This window comes from Doryrhamphus excisus, linkage group LG9 (genome assembly GCF_037039965.1).
Source record: "Doryrhamphus excisus strain RoL-2023G ecotype Guam linkage group LG9, RoL_Dexc_Guam_v1.1, whole genome shotgun sequence".
Lineage (NCBI taxonomy): Eukaryota > Metazoa > Chordata > Actinopteri > Syngnathiformes > Syngnathidae > Doryrhamphus > Doryrhamphus excisus.
This window is the reverse complement of record NC_136365.1, coordinates 8,074,250-8,090,352: the sequence shown is the minus strand read 5'-3', so window position 1 is coordinate 8,090,352 and position 16,103 is coordinate 8,074,250. Positions and strand designations below refer to the sequence as shown.

Below are 16,103 nucleotides of genomic sequence, written 5' to 3'. Positions count from 1 at the left end.
TATAGAGGCTGCAGCATGTTGCAACATGAGCAGAAGACACAGAGGACACATTTTACTGCCATAGGGTGTGTTTGTGCAACAGCAGTGTTCATTATAACACTCATTTTACGCACTAATGTTTGGGTGTGAATGGGTATATATGCCAATTCTAATTAATGACGACAATGCATAGATGGATGTTGATAGATTGTAAGGGCCTTGCATTGGCAGGGGACCTGAAAAATAATAATCTGACCATTCAGTTAGTTAAACCAAAATGGACCCTCTGAAATGATGTCAATTTGAATTTTGCAGGGCTGTTGTGTCATAAAAAAGTTTTGCATTCCTTGTCAGCAAAAGCGGTAGATCGAGTGTGTCAGCTGTCATCCTGTTTGTTCATTTCTCACAGCCACAGGGAGACCGTCTGTTGTTACGCCACCTTCGCATACTTCCTGCTTCTCATCTGTTGCTCAAATTTGCTACATACTGTTAAGTCAGAATACGTGCACAATCTGGGTGAGTATAGTATACTTAATAAGCACATAACTGTACCACTTTCAAGTGTGAGTGCAATGCAACAGGCCTGGACAAAAATGTGTTATGTAAGCTTCCAGTGATGAGCATGTAAGGTCATGTCCTGAAGGTAGCTGTAGAAATGTGCCCTAAAGGTGGGAAAGTGAAGAATAGTATCCAAAGAGCAGTTGTTTTGCCCTAGTTGTTACATTTTGTGAAAACATAATTACAAAAAATAAAAATAAAAAAACACCATACCCCAAAACCAGTCGTACTTTTAACCTCCATTATGAATACAGTGCCAGGTGTGACTAGTACTCTTCCAGAGAGAATAGTGTGCCCTCTTGTGGACAAACTAAGCATTGCAGTTTATTTGCCTGCTGGACAGTACACAATAGAACCTGCAAAGTTAAAGTAACAAATTTCTATCATAATGATTTACTAAAGATACTCGATATTGTCCAGTGCTCCATTATTGATACCGATATCGGCAGCAGTTCTTGTGTTCTTCTTCAATGTGTAACGTAGTAGTAGTTATAGAAAAGTACAATAAATTTGGTCTAAAAATAGCAATTAAAAATTACGACCAATAGTCAAATAAAATAACACACTCTCTGTGTCCGCCGTAGAGCAAAAAACAAACCAGAAGTAGCTACATGTAGATTCGGAGAAAAAAACCCGGTTGTGTGTTTGGGTATGGACTCAAATATCAGGAGTTTTACGTTGTCAGACGTCACTGTCTGCGACAAAGTATGCTGTGACGTCACACACGCGACTTGTGTTTTCATCAGAAATATGGATGTCCTCCGAGTTGTGGACGCACTGCCAACTGGAAGTCGTCCTCCCGGCGGAATGGTGCAACAATTTCTGAATGTCATTGTCCTCGTCAGTGTTATTAGCATTTTTGCGGTTAGCGTGGATGCCATTTTTTTATAAACTGAGAGGAGGAAACGTGGTTTTACAAATACTCTATTACGCGTGTACCAGTACAGGAACCCGGGCTGATGATCAGCGTTCCAAAGTCCTCTTTTCAAATAAAAGTAAACTTTGCATGACTTTCATAAAGCTGGTTCAGTGACCATGGTGTTACGGTCTTTGATTGGCAAGCAAACTCCATAGAGAATCTATGGGATATTGTCAACAAGAAGATGACACCAGACCCAACAATGTAGATGACCTGACAACTGCTATCAAATGGGTGTGACTTTCCTAAATAAATGACATGTTTTTAGCCGTAGCTGTATATTTTATATTTGTTTTTGTTATAATTCTACTAAAACAAACCAATACTACTTTTATGTATTAATAAAAAAGCTATACTACTTATACTGCATTTCACCATCCACTCAAAACAGACCAGGGACTATATTTACATAGAACTTTAAGGGGGAAAAAAAAGACTCACCAGCATTTTATGGGTTTTTTAAATTTATTTTTTGGTGTTTTATTGTTGTATTTGTTCATCAAAAGAATCCTGAGGTATTCACAAAATAATGGCAATTATTGTTTTCTGAAGTGAGGCCAAGTTGGGAGAGAGCGAAATAAAGTCAGGGAGGAGGGGACAAAAAGAAAGCTGGAAAAGAAACTGTCAATTTGTCACTTTTGTCACAGAGTGATTTACAGGAAAATAAATACAGCCAATGTCAGTGGGCAGGTCCGGAGTTATATAACCACCAATGTGTCAATTAACCTTTCTTTGTTGGGGGGGACACAGTAGATCAAATAAATAAATGGAAGGTGTTTTACCCAGTAAAGCATTATCAACTATGTTAAGTCTTGGCTGAGTGTTTGGATTTCTGTACATTTAGGTACTTTATCATATTAATAAAAAACAATCAATAGTAATAATGATAAAGATACACTTTACTACTCACCTCTGAAATCATGTTTTTCATCTGTAAAAAAAGGCCCAAATAAAAGCAATGTGAATAAAAACGACACAAACCAATAAATATATAATCAGTGAAGAAAATACACTGTTGAATGATGTTCGTGCTTTGTCACAGATACATGCAAAACAACAAAAAAAGAATTGCTGTTTTGCACAATGTTCACACCCACTATTCTCCTCTGGGCACATCAATCTGACACAAAACAAAATAATAATAACAAAAAAACCCATCACAAGTGCAATATCAGTCATGACAGCTTTAGGAAGAAAAAAACAACAAAACAAAGCTCTTGTATGTGAGCCGTAAGCTCACTACTACAGCATCAAAGAAACAAGATGAATACAAAAATAATTATAAAAAATATTCAAAACAAAAAGCAGGACATGGATGCGCGTATGTGAGTAGTGGAGGGAGAAGGGGGGCTGGGAGGTATAAAGCAACAGCACACAATTTATAGCCCATATTGGGGTAACAAGTCATAAAGTGATCATCTGATCAACACACAATACATCGTCATAATAACAATACAAGTCCAACTAAAGTTCAGAGGTTATCTGTAAGTGGTGGCAAGAATCAGGAGGACACAAATTACAGCCAGAAAAAAAAACATCCACCAGGCTAAAAAAATAAAATCTTTTCAATAACAGACGCATTTCCTACTTATTATTTGTTCAATTTGGTGTCATCTTCGCCCTGAAAAGTATTCATAAGAACTCAAATAAAACAGAACTCATCAAATAATCATAAAAACACACACACACACAAATAAAAGCTAATTATAATTAAAAAAAAAATCACCATCAATACAGACTTTTGGTAGACACACAGCTAAATGAAAAAAAGGGGCCCATGAGGAGAAAGCTTTCTAACAAACACTTAGAATTGTCAGCCACTTGTGATGCTCTGAGTGAACAAAGTGAGCTTTATGAGAGCTGAACAAAATACACAAAAAAATAAAAAAAACAGCAACACATAAATAATAATAATAATAATAATGATGTGCATCATCACCCTAAACAACATGGAAGAACCAAAAAAAAAACCAATGGCAGTTACAGCTGTGACAATGACATGCACTTGATGATAGACTTTACAGCATTTATCCAAGCACCCCCCTCCCCATAAAAAACGATACAATCCTTAAATATTTGTTAGCTCATTCAAAACTTGCAGAAGGTGGCGCTGTTGCTCACACTGGGACAAGGGGTGGCTAAGTCCAAATCATGTAAGTAAATCTCTTATGTACCGCTCATAGCAAGCTGACATGGTTTTTGCATGACTGCATAGTGACAATGATATTTGGTTTACTTACAGATGGGATTTACACACACGCACACGCACACACACATACATACATACATACATACATACATACAGAGCAGCTGGGCGCCAAGGCACAGCTCAGGTACGCGCTAGCAGCTAGCTTCACAGCTAATATACACACATCAAGCCAGGGTGGGACCACTTTAAATATTTGGTGTGGGAACATCACTACATCCTCACACAAGTAGCATGGGAGAGCCAGTGTGCATGTGTTTGTGTACATCAGCTTATAAACAAAGAACATTAGAACAGCGGGAGACTGGGACAACTTGAGGGTACATTGAAGACACACAATAGTGTCATGATGAGCACCAAAATTAGTTATTGGTTTTTTTTTTTTAACCGTGGCTTTAAGTCCCATCAATGGACCACAGAGGAAAAGCAGACAAAAGGGCCAAGCTAACCAAGTCCAACTTATACCACTGGCCTCTTTCACGCCACCTGAAAGAGCTGGCATGTTTCATATCCAAGTTAGCAATAGCAATTTTTTCAATAGCAACAAAAAGGGGAAAAAAAGTTGTATCTTCTGTTCTCTTTCACATAACCAAAACCACAATTAGCCATATCTTGCACATTTAATGGTGACTACTAATTTTTCAACCTGTGTTGACATCGTCTTTGTACATTTGTGCAGATTTTAATATGGATTCTTCCGTTTTCTGGATTCTTCTGTTTTTATTTGATAGTCAAACCTCAGTTTTCATTGAAAACTTTAACCAAAATCACACCTATTCTGCATGTAAAACTGTAATTACTCTCGAAATAATGTATTTTATGGGTGTCAGTTGGATTTGCATGATTTCCTGCGTACATTTCAGATTTCATCAAACCTTTTTGGAACAAATTAAGGAAAAACAAGATCCCATTGCTTTTCATACTCTTATCTAACAGCTGCTGTGGTCATTTTGTTGTACGTCTTGACAACAGTGACAAATCTTTCATACATGCACAATTTTTTTTCTCTGAAAAAATGGGTGCATTTTGATATTTGATGTGGTAGAATCCAGATTAATACTGCCATGCTGAAAGCCGTGCGAGTCTCTGATGTAGGTCAACACGCATTTCACATCCCCTTGGTTAAAATTGGTCTTGTCCTATGTTCAGGGTTGCCTTCTATTTGGGTCAATGCAGCATTTTATAAATCAAAGCAGATGCTGGAGCTGACATCATCACAAATCTATTATCTAATTGCAATATCCCTACTTTGCTGGTTTATGTATAAAAGACAAAAGGTGGATAAGGGCTGCATCAATATTGCAGTGCGAAAGAGGCTCGAGATCTGTCAATTCTGTGCAACGTGGGGGCATAAAAAAAAAATCCACTTATGTGTATACAGTAATTTGGTGGTATAATTGGGCTAGTTTGGCCCAATTCTGCATTCTAATGAGTGCCATTGTTTGTTTTTTTTAAAACTGACAATTACAATGTGACTAAGAGTTCAGGCTGATGGTACCAGAATGTTTGATAAACAGTGAAAAGCAATTACAGCCATCCCTCGCTACATGACTGTTCAAATATCACTCACTCACACAAGATAATAAAAGATCGCCGTTTTGTGGTTGACTATGGCCTACTATTCCATGTGGAAGTGGTATACTTTTGCCTGCTTATTCTGTCCTTCCTTAATACTTGTTATACAGTATTGCTATGTTTAAAGCAGCAGCCGTCTCTTGTGTCACTTCAGAGATGCCGTAGCCTGCACACAAGCAGTGTGCAATGTGATGTAAACAAAGCTAGTGTTATTGTCGGCGTGTACGTCAATGTATGGCAGGTCCAAGTCAGACTGGCATGAATATGTCAATCAAGTGACAAAGTGAGGATGGATTTTATGAATTTTATTAATGTGAGATAGACCCACATTAGTGCTTCAAATGCTAACTGTAAGTTAATATGTCTTATTGCTTATCATGTCTACTATGTCAGAAAATAGAAGTATAAAGGTGACCATAGGGGTGTTATTTTATGTTTACAGGCCTCTAATTTTGTTAAAAGCGTTTTTAGAAGGTCCTAAACAGGTTTTCTATGCTCCAACTTCATTTTTCGCAGTTGGGTCTGAAACCAGTTAACGTTAAATAAGGGATGACTGTAGTTAGCCAGACTGCTGTCAACTTCCTGATACAAAACTTTCAGTCATTGGGCTACTTTGGAATGCTCGGCCCTGTTGTGTGTTACGGTGCACCAGTCTCCCTCTGTACAGTATATAAAACACACGAGGGGGGCACTGCTACACCACAGCGCCCCCCTAGAGCTCCTCAGACACACTAGCTATAGAGAGATTTCATGTATGTATACCATAGCTGAGAACAATCAATGATAATATCAATAACAAGCATCATAACAATGTATTTCTTGGGCTGTGGACACCTTTGGTGTGCAGTTGTCAAGCCTGCAGGTGACATGGATGGACAGAGTTGAGGATGGACGTGAACCAAAGCATCTGGACAGACAGACATGGACTCTAACCCCTGCATTACACAGTTTGATGATGTGCGGTGATAAGTGGTTACAATGTGTCATGAGTTAGTACTTCATATGAATAAAGACAACCTTCCACATGTTTCCATCTTTCACTTACTGCTTGTTTGTTTCTTTCGGCTTTTTCCTGATTACGGAGTCGCCACAGCAGATCTTTTTTTGATCCGCATACTGTTTGCTTCCCTCAAATGTACTCCTCTGTATTTGGTAAAACAATGTGTAGACTTTGTATTGGAGTTCAATTATTTGGCAAGAAAATATAAGTATTTGGCCTTTTGGTGAAAAGAAGTGACAGCAGCGTCTAAAGCATAAACAAAATAAAAGTAGCAGCAGTAAATAAATAACTGTTTGAACAGACATAAAATCATAATAATGCTAACTAACTAGCACTGCTAAAAGCTATAATTGATAATTGGCAGGTTGTTGTAACACCATGAAAGCTTTGTAAACTGACTAGCTAGGGTCAGAGGTCAGCAGACTGATGCTTTCTTTTCTGTTTCCTCTCGTTTATCACGTACTTACTTCCAACTACGACATAACTTTCTCAACACTTCAACCGCTCTCTCCATTTCCACTCATCTTTACCGCCATCAAAACAACATTCCATTATCTTTTCTCATTTGACACTTAACTGTTTCCTCTACCAGTACAACTCTGTAGCATTTCTCAGTGGTGTGGTTTGGTGTGAAGTCAGTCAATGGCCACATCAGCAAACAACGCTAATTCCAAAGTCTTCATGTGGCTAAACCAGTGCTTCTCAAAGACTGCTATACTCATTCAATTTCTACAAGGTTGGCATACGTATTGTTGGTGTTTTTATTCATGTTTGAACAAAGCTGGTGCCAGCAACTCTACAGTGGTTTGTCCAGATAAATAAATATCAGAGCAACATCACATAAATAAATATCAGAGTGTTGTGAAATAAATCTCTGTCCCCTAAAGCGGGCATGACAGAAAATAATAGAGAACCACTAGATTAACTACACCTACCATATAAAAGGATAGTTGAATTATTTGGACACACATTTTGAGGGGACCAGTTTGAGTGTGGGTTAAGGATGGTCGTGTGAAACCTCTGCTTCATTCAAACGTGATTATTATTCATGAAGTATGCGAGAGTCATTCGTCTGGGGTGTCTTGGCGTCCACCAACATGGACCACCTTTGGTCAGGAAATACTGATGGAGCGCTAAACAGCAGAGACAGACTGAGAGGACGAGGTAGACAAACCATGTGTGAAGTCAAAAGACATGCTCCACAGTTAATAAGATCAACCCTATTTTCTATTCTTTGTATGCTCTCTGTTCTGCGTCCCCCTCACAGAAAACGCAACCCTGCTAATTTTCCCACACAATAACACAATCTCCTATCAATACATTGCCACTCCTTCCCTTTCAATTCTCACATTTCCAGAGAAATCCTGGCAATCCAGCACACATCCTGATTCCAGATGTTGCTCTTCCAAGCATCTCCTTTACTCTCCCAGTTCTTCAACAAAAAAAACCCTGCCACTTTCTACAATGTTAAAATGCAACACTAATTTTTTTCAGTTTTTCCTCCAAATTATGCTTAGCAAATTATTCTAAGCTTGCTCATTCAAATGATGATAAATTGTTAAAAATGATCAAAGTGTGTGTTGAAACATCCGTCTGCATTAGGATATACAGTAGTGTGTATATACTTTATATTACTACTGACCTTGGGTTGATATCTGTACATACACACATATACATGTGAGAGTATTAGATGAGTGGTGACTAGGAGACATTCTGTGTTTACACAAGTGTGATGTGACATAATGGTAGATGTAAGCAAATGAAGCTAAATACTGCTCAAAACTCACTCCCACGTCTGCCTGTCCAGGTTCAACACACCAAAAACAAACTACTATCCTCCCTCTGTCCATCCGTCCGTCCATCAGTTCCTCCCTGTGTCAATCACTGCATCCTATAATCCATTGAGTCTTCGTCTCGCTGGTTGAGGGCTTTTCCGGTGGACAGGTGGACAGCCGGGTCCGGGAGTCTAAGGCTTAGCTTAGCTGCTTAGGCCAAGGCTAGACTAGATTAAGAGGACAGCTAAGCAATACAGGATGAGGGCTCTCTGGGCTACCTGCTCAAGAGTGAGTGGAGCTGGTGCTGATGACTGTAACACTGGCTGGTGCGAGGCGACTCGGTGCGATCCATTACCGTTTGGAACCAACCGGCCACGTCAACGTCCAGCACCTCGTAACGCCGGATGAAGCTGTGCTCCTAGAAGAGCGAAAGGTAATGAGGAAGGTGGTTTAATCACACCTACAGAGGTCACCGAGTACAGAATGTAGGTCATTGTTGTCTTACCAGAAGCTGGTGGTATTTTGGCCTTTTTCTGTGATCCTTAGTGAGGCTGTGCAAAAGACAAATCATCATGAGGTTGTATCTGTAGTCTTTGCTTTGGTACACTCCATATCAAGTGTTATGACAGTAAAGCAGACGAGAGTGAAAGCATGGCTGAATGAACTCACCAATCTTTGACAAATGACTGGAAGTCAAGGGAGAAGCCCATGCTGAGAGGCAGCAGAGGAGGGTCTTCCTGCAGTACTTTGGTCAGAACCTCAAAGTCTGTCTTACAATTCTTGTAGGGAAACTGTCCTGTAGCCAGCTCCACCTAGCGGACACCAAATGACATTTAGTATGTGTTAATATTTCATGTATTTATTGAGTCTGCATTCATTTCACAAACAAGTACATCAGTAATATTTAGAGGTGTCATGAGTCATGAGACAAGACGATGCACGAGATTGGGTCAGCGAGAACGAGACCAACAGCAGGTGTGAAAGGTTTATTGTCCCACATATTGATGCGAAAATTATGACTGATAAAATGATACAATGCAAAAATATTTTTTTGAGACCAACTGCACCCCCCACGTCATATCGCCGGGCCCCCCTATATGGCACACACCCACTTTGAAAACCACTGTTCTAAGAGAAACTGAACAGTCCAGTGGTGATCGATTAAATGCCCTGACAAAACAAGGTGATCAAGCAGTGGTGAAAGCTTATCTTGCGGGTCAGGCACAATAAAAGTAGCAGATAAAAAAAAAAAAAAACGCTTCTAATATGTAATTTTTGCATTCTTACAACAAGTCAGTCTGCATGAATGTATGTGTCCATCACATTTCCCTGTATAATTATAATGGGGAAAATGTACACAATGAAGAATGTATGTAAACAATAACTCACCAGAGAGATGCCAAGGCTCCACACGTCTGCTCGAATGTCATAGTCGGGTTTGGTGGGATCTGGAGGGTCTATTCTCTCTGGCTGCAGGGATACAAGCATATACATAAAACTGTGCATTAAATATTCTGATACAATCGGTAAATTTATGTTCATGTATTGGTTGAGCTAGGTTTGAACAGGTTATGGCAATTTGATACTACAAAGGTATGAAACCTTTGTAGTATGCAATGTGTGGTTATGGGTGGCATGTGACTCACCGCCATGTAAGCAGCACAGCCAGCACTGCGTGTCTTTGCCTTGGAGTCAACGAGGCGTCCGCTAATGCCAAAGTCACACAGTTTGATCTGACCTTTCGCATCCAGGAGAATGTTGGAGGGTTTCACATCGCGATGGATAACACCGTGTTTCTCTTTAAGATACAGCAAGGCTTTTACTATCTGGAGCAAAAACACACAGAAAGATTTAAGCCACAGTTTGGGCAGCATTATACTTTCCTTTGAGTGTGTATCGTTCACGTACTGCAACAGTCATCTTTCCTAAAATCTCCTCTGGGATTGGGCCCTGAATTCTTTTCTTCAGCTTCTCAGCGCATGTTCCCATCAGTTCCATGGCAATAAATACATCTGTCTGTAAACATGCAAAAAAAATTATTAAATGCAATTTATCTGATGATCAATGATGCAATTATCTCATGACCATTATTTTATTGTTGGGTCGTAAAGACACCCACATTGGTAACTATGGCACCATAGCACTGGATGATATAAGGACAGTCATGACTCTTCAGCACCACGTCTAAGTCCATCAGGATCCTCTTGTTCTCATCCTTGTTTCCTGTCCGGCGCATTTGCTAAAGACACAAACACATGATTGAGAATGTTGGGCCATTGGGATGTCACTAAACAACACTGACACAATATAGATATACAATATACCACAGGATAGGTAATACAGTCATATATTACATTTATTACTATTACTATTGACTACGGTCAGGTGTAGTCCCAATTAACAGCGATAAACGAAGGACACACACAGTATTAACAAGGTGGTCCTCTCTTACTTACTTTAACGGCAATGACATGCCCAGTCTTCTTGAATCGCACTTTGAAGACCTGTCCACAGGTGCCGCTGCCAATCTCGCCTTCACTGATCAGATCAGTCACCTCAGCTGGATACCTCTGCAAAATGACACATTGTGCCGTCACAACCATGTGCATTGTATAAACAGTAGGTTAGAACTCACCTGTCCATCGATTTTAAGATAACCTGTCTGTTTCATGATCTCTTGCAATTTCTGATCAATCTCTGCACTGCAGGGACATGCACAAAAATATAGAATCTTTAGAGCAGAATTCATATAATGGATACCAGCAGTTTGGGTCAGAGGATGCGAGTGTACATACTTCTCTAGACTCTTCTGTAAGCCATACTGCGGTGTGGGGAGGGTGAGCATGTGTCTGCGACGAAAGGGGTGGTGCTGAGGTGAGCTCTCTGAGGATGATGACCTGCTTCCTGCGTCGTTGGCCAGGGGCAGCTGAAGGGCTGGGTTGAGAGAATTGATCGATTAGAGGTTATAGGCAGGACAACAGTGTGTTTAATAGCAGAGGTCTGCATGCCTACTAAATAACATAGCATTGTAATAATGGGCTGACCAGTATGGTTTCTTCCTTATTTGAAAAAGGACAAGTGGTCATCTTAATTCTGTAGATATATTTTCAGGATGAGGAACAGCAGGCTAGGTGTGCTATTGCTGCAGACATTGAGACACTAGTGGATGATGTATGTAGTCTTGTTTGCCAGCCAGTGTTTGTTGGGCAACATTGGAAAACCTAATTTTCTATCTGTTATTTTCATAGAACCAATGAAGCTATAATCTTTCAGGATTACAATGTGGAGCAGAGTGGGTGAAGTGGGTGGTGTGCATGGGGAAAGACTCTGCGCTACAGTTGAAAAAGCTCTGGTATGGAGTAGAATATAATGTTGATGACTTGTGGACATGTACTGAAGAAATATGGGTCTGCCAGTGGAGATCTGCCCCTGGAGGCCATAGCCAGTCGGCTCTAACCACATTGTTATGACATGATAGGTGACCTATCAGCTATACAAGATGAGCAAGGCACTATTTGAAGTCCTCTTTTGTTTTTTGTAGCATGTCTGCCATTTGCACTTGGATGAATCAGCCTGTAGGGGGAAACACCGTTAGTGAGGGGAGTAAGAGTTAGTCTGCAGAGAAGGTAAGAAAGACTCCCTAGAAGAGAGTGCATCTCCACAGAATGGCCCGGCTCCAGACTGACGGACATCAGGCTCGACAGACACACGTAGTCAGACAACAAGAAGTTGCACAAACAAACATATAAAGTGCTGCTGCACTGCCTCCTGCAGGTGAGGAGGATTATCAGCCATAGCACAGACTGAAGCTGAAGGTAAGGTGTCAGTCAGTTTTCAAGTTGTTGGTGCATACAGGAAAACACGAGAAAGTAAGACGAGGCAGAGTGTTCACAGCAATCCTGCAGACGGACCAATGGGGATGCCGGATTAGAAGACTATGTCAAAACAAACAAAAACCCTACCCAAAAACAAGCGCCGTGCAGAAAAGCTGCATGCACTGTGATCCTCTGCCTCCAGCAACACTGAGGTTAATCGTCGGACACATCCACATTAACAATCCACACACACACACACCAACACACACACATACACCAACCCTGTCCTGCCACTGACACACAGATAAGAGAGAGGAGAAGGGCTGGAAAAATGGAGAGAGGATGTGATGTGAGGGGAGGTGCACATAACTGCTGGGCAAAAACCAGCAGGTCAAGGACGGGCCTCATCTTTCCATGGAGATGATTCGTCAGTCGTAAAAATGGGCTGACACGAATGCGAGACACACAGAAAGAAGCTGACTGTTCTTCTTCGTTTTTCATCTTTTCTAGCAAATAATAGTTGAACAAAAAAAGTGTGTGTCTCACTCGTTTGGTTGAGAGTACTTGAGAGTAATTTCCGCTCTATAAGCTACTACTTTTTCCTCACACTTTGAACCCTGCCGGTTGTACTACATTTTTTTACGATGTTTAGAGTGCATCTTCAGGAAGTAGTGATGTGAATGAGTGAATTTGAAGCTCACGTTTTGAAGTCTTTCTTATGCAGCTGAAAAAGGATCGCTGAATCTAAATGGCTAAAATGTAAAGTGATTCAGAGAGCGACAATAAAAGAGAGAAACTGACAAAGTGTGTGATAAAGGAATTGTGAGGCTGTCCAATTGTGACGCTGAAGACTACTTTAGTGGTTTTACTTCCCAGGAGGAGGAGGAGGACCCTGGCACTGAATGTTTTTTCTGGTAGCCTACTAGCCATATTAAACGCACTGTGCGGGGAAAAAAAAAACATTTCAACACAAGTTTAAAATCTCTTTGTGCACTAAACATCCCAATGTGGACACTTTTAGACAGTATGTATAAATCTTTTTTTTCTTTTTAAATTTAGTATGTACAGCTTGTTACATTATCTCAGAAATTAAACCTATTGGTCGTTCATTAAGTGAAATGTTTTCTTTTCTCTTGTGTATTTAAAGTTGCTCATTAACCAATCAAAAACATGTTTTATTTGATTACTCGATTAATCCAAATGATTTTTCAGGAGAATATCCGAACACTTATATGTTCAATAGCCGCAGCCCAATCAGAATGTTAACAAAAATCGCTTGTGTAAGGCCCATCTGCAACATGACTCACCTTTCATGACACTTTCATCATCAAAGTTAACTGGGTTTTACTTATTTTTTTGTACACTTGTACAGTATAAAAATGCCACTCAAGTTTAAAAATTGTGCACCACTGTACAGTAATAAAAGGTTTCATGGCGACACAGTTTGACCCTAAAACAGACCATTATTTTGTATGGAAAACATGATTTAGAAATTTGGCTGACCAGCATTCGACACAGATAGTGTTCAACTTTGGAGGTTCCACTGTGAAGGAACAATAATAAAAAGTAAGTAATAAGGACCATAATAGGGAGGAAGGCAAAAGGGAAATGTTTGTCATAGGCCTGTCACAATAAACTGTGCTGGACAATAATTATCCTACAAATTATTGCTGATAACTGATATTAATGTCAACATTATTTTGAGACAATTTTTTTTGTTCATGTAAAGATAATATATGGCATAATAAAGCAAGTACACTGTATGAAAAGCAATAAACTTTAATTTCTCAAGAGTATTTAATATTTTAATTGGAACGTCAAGTACTTTTAAATAAAATAAAATGAAACTACAGAACAAAACTATAGAAGAGTGTCATCCAGCCTGTTTGGTAGTGAGAGGATGAAAACAAACACGCATGCACATGTAAATACATAGAGGCCGGCAAAATTACCAAACTTTTTTTAAATTTATCGTGCAGTTCATTGATTTACTGATTCTTGTGACAGGCCGTTTTTTTCAAAAATAGAGACCGAGCTTCAAAGATAAGTTGATGGGTGATGTGACAGGAATACAAGAGGGGTCAGGATAGGAAATGGCGTGGTGGTTTTAGAGGTGTTGGGAGGGCAGGAATAGGGTGAGAGAGACAAAGAGAAAGTGGACGTGTGCAGTGGCAGAGAGAGCGATGGACTGAATGATACCTGCACGCTGGGAAGGAGCTGGAGCAGGACTGAGCTGGATCACGATGACTAGACAGAGGAAAGAAAATACAACATACACACACGTACATTACTGCACTGAGACTACAACAACAGCCAAGCTTGCTCGCCGTCTCTCTCTCAGACACACACACACACACTATTGTATAAGAAACAAAAAAACACTGAAACACGGCTGTAATGGTTTCTAATATGAAACACATACATACAGTATTCATGGAAGCCAATATTGAACAATGTAGTAGGGGTGTCGCGACATCTCCCAAGATTAAAATGCGATTAGATTTCTTGTTTAGGAGACAGCAGAGCAGCCATAAGCCAATCAGACTGAACTATGGCTTTGCTAACGTCAATAATAATACAGGTACTACGGAGCGGAAGTGCAATCCAACCTACCCCGGTGTTCCTCGCTCATGCTGTGTGGCTGTTTTTTTCCCATTGGAGTCGAACAGCTGGCACCGTATTAATGTCAAAGCAGAAGCTTTGGTAATTCTACATTTGATAAAAATTACTAAATATTTGTCAGCTCAAAACAAGATCACCTATTAAGACTTCTATTAAAATGTGATATCAGCATGTATTTCACTACTTCCTGGGACCTCTAAACATCATGGGAAATGAACTGCATAAGCCAGGTCTCATGCTATTACTGCTGATGTTGGACGTAGTAAGATTAAGATTAAGTTAAGATTCATTTTATATCATTTTTGAAAATCCACAATACAACAAGGGAGTGATAATCCAACTGTGATGTAGCAAGGGACAAGGCAACTGCATCCTCATTATCAACCAATCACAGTAACAGTGACTTGCGAATTTAGTACTTACTTATGTTACCATATTATTGAAGCATTTTAATGACTATTCTGTTCCACATATAAACAGGTACTGTTTTTGGCCAAGTACTCACAACTCACATGTTGACTGTGAGGTGGACTCACTTGTACAGTCAGATATTTAAATGGATGTGTTGACTGCTTTCCAATACTGCATTACAAGCTTTACACTGACTACTCTCTAAAACAAAGGCATACAAATACTAGATAAAGCAGAGCCCATTATAGCTTACTTCGCTCAGCATTCACACATCAACGGAATAAGATAAAATATACAGTAGGACAAAATTGACTTGGTAGTGAAAAGTAAAACTACAAATTGTGTGTACAAGGAAATCGTGCATGGACGTGATGTTTGATTGATTCCGAGGTTAGACTAGTTATCTACACCAGGTCCACGAAAGTAGAGCAATTCTTCCAGTCTAATTAAAAACAATACAAAGCAGGTAATTAGGCAGTAGACATTACTGTCGTCCAGTAGCAAAAATGGCAGTGAAAATTGATTCTGCGGTAGGTATTCCCATAAGAAAATAACACTTATTTACCTGCGGGATACTACAGAATCATTGTGTATATGGCACCGTACGACGGGACAAGAAAGAACATTTTCAGATTTATGTTGGGCCTGCCATCCCTCAAGCTTATTAGCACAGTAGCCTAGCTTGTTTGACAGCGCCGGAGTCGAGCAGATTCGTCAGGTGACTGTCCGCCAAACACTCAATGACAGCGGCTCTATTTTTAAAATAGCATTTCACACACTAAAAGAGTCGATCCTAAAGCAAAATAAGCGTTTTAACCCTAACTGGTAAACCGCAATATGTACGTCGGTGTTTGTTTATGTAGCTAGCTCGTTAGCATGTAGCGGCTAGAAGGAGCCCTCTCCTTCACTCCCACCTCCGCCTTCTCTGAGCTTTCCCCGGTTATTGTGCTCCTTTCGGACACCCCCAACCGCTCCGGTGGACACTCACTTGGTCTCGGATGTGATCGGTGTGGACTCATGTCGATGTTGAGGTCGATTCTCCGCCGAGCTTCCTCGTTTTCCTGCTTTAGTTTCTCCTCGATCCGCGACAGCCTCTGCTCCAGCGACGACATCTTGAAAAATTGAGCTTCATGTAGCAGTACTCGGGATCACCCTCTTGTGGCAGACCGGCGCATGTGCAGCAAATTTCAATTTTCCGATTAGAGGTGGAAATTAAAAATGTTTGTTTTTAATCACAATCATA

At 40.0% G+C, this 16,103-nt stretch overlaps 1 protein-coding gene across 2 annotated transcripts; it reads right to left on the bottom strand.

The window, feature by feature from the left end:
* Window positions 1–1,902: 1,902 nt before the first annotated feature.
* map2k7 (mitogen-activated protein kinase kinase 7) lies at window positions 1,903–16,016 on the bottom strand. Of its 2 annotated transcripts, XM_058048783.2 has the most exons (12): window positions 15,849–16,001; window positions 14,027–14,074; window positions 10,808–10,946; window positions 10,648–10,714; window positions 10,469–10,582; window positions 10,132–10,251; window positions 9,921–10,028; window positions 9,659–9,838; window positions 9,402–9,482; window positions 8,682–8,824; window positions 8,518–8,563; window positions 1,903–8,430 (listed from the first exon to the last, which is right to left on the bottom strand). In XM_058048783.2, the coding sequence occupies exons 1-12, from the start codon at window positions 15,970–15,972 to the stop codon at window positions 8,287–8,289; spliced, it is 1,314 nt and encodes a 437-aa protein (XP_057904766.1). In that variant the 5' UTR covers window positions 15,973–16,001; the 3' UTR covers window positions 1,903–8,286. The 2 variants fall into 2 exon arrangements, with proteins under 2 accessions (XP_057904766.1, XP_057904855.1); XM_058048872.2 differs by lacking the exon at window positions 14,027–14,074 and having other exon boundaries at window positions 15,849–16,016.
* Window positions 16,017–16,103: the final 87 nt, after the last annotated feature.

Excerpts from the sequence above, each read along its gene's own strand:
- map2k7 (XM_058048783.2), bottom strand. The coding sequence starts at position 15,972 with ATGTCGTCGCTGGAGCAGAGGCTGTCGCGGATCGAGGAGAAACTAAAG. Across the intron at positions 10,029-10,131 it reads ATGGTGCCATAGTTACCAAT|ACAGATGTATTTATTGCCAT; the intron begins GTGGGTGTCTTT and ends GCATGTTTACAG. Across the intron at positions 8,431-8,517 it reads CAAAATACCACCAGCTTCTG|GAGCACAGCTTCATCCGGCG; the intron begins GTAAGACAACAA and ends TCGCTCTTCTAG.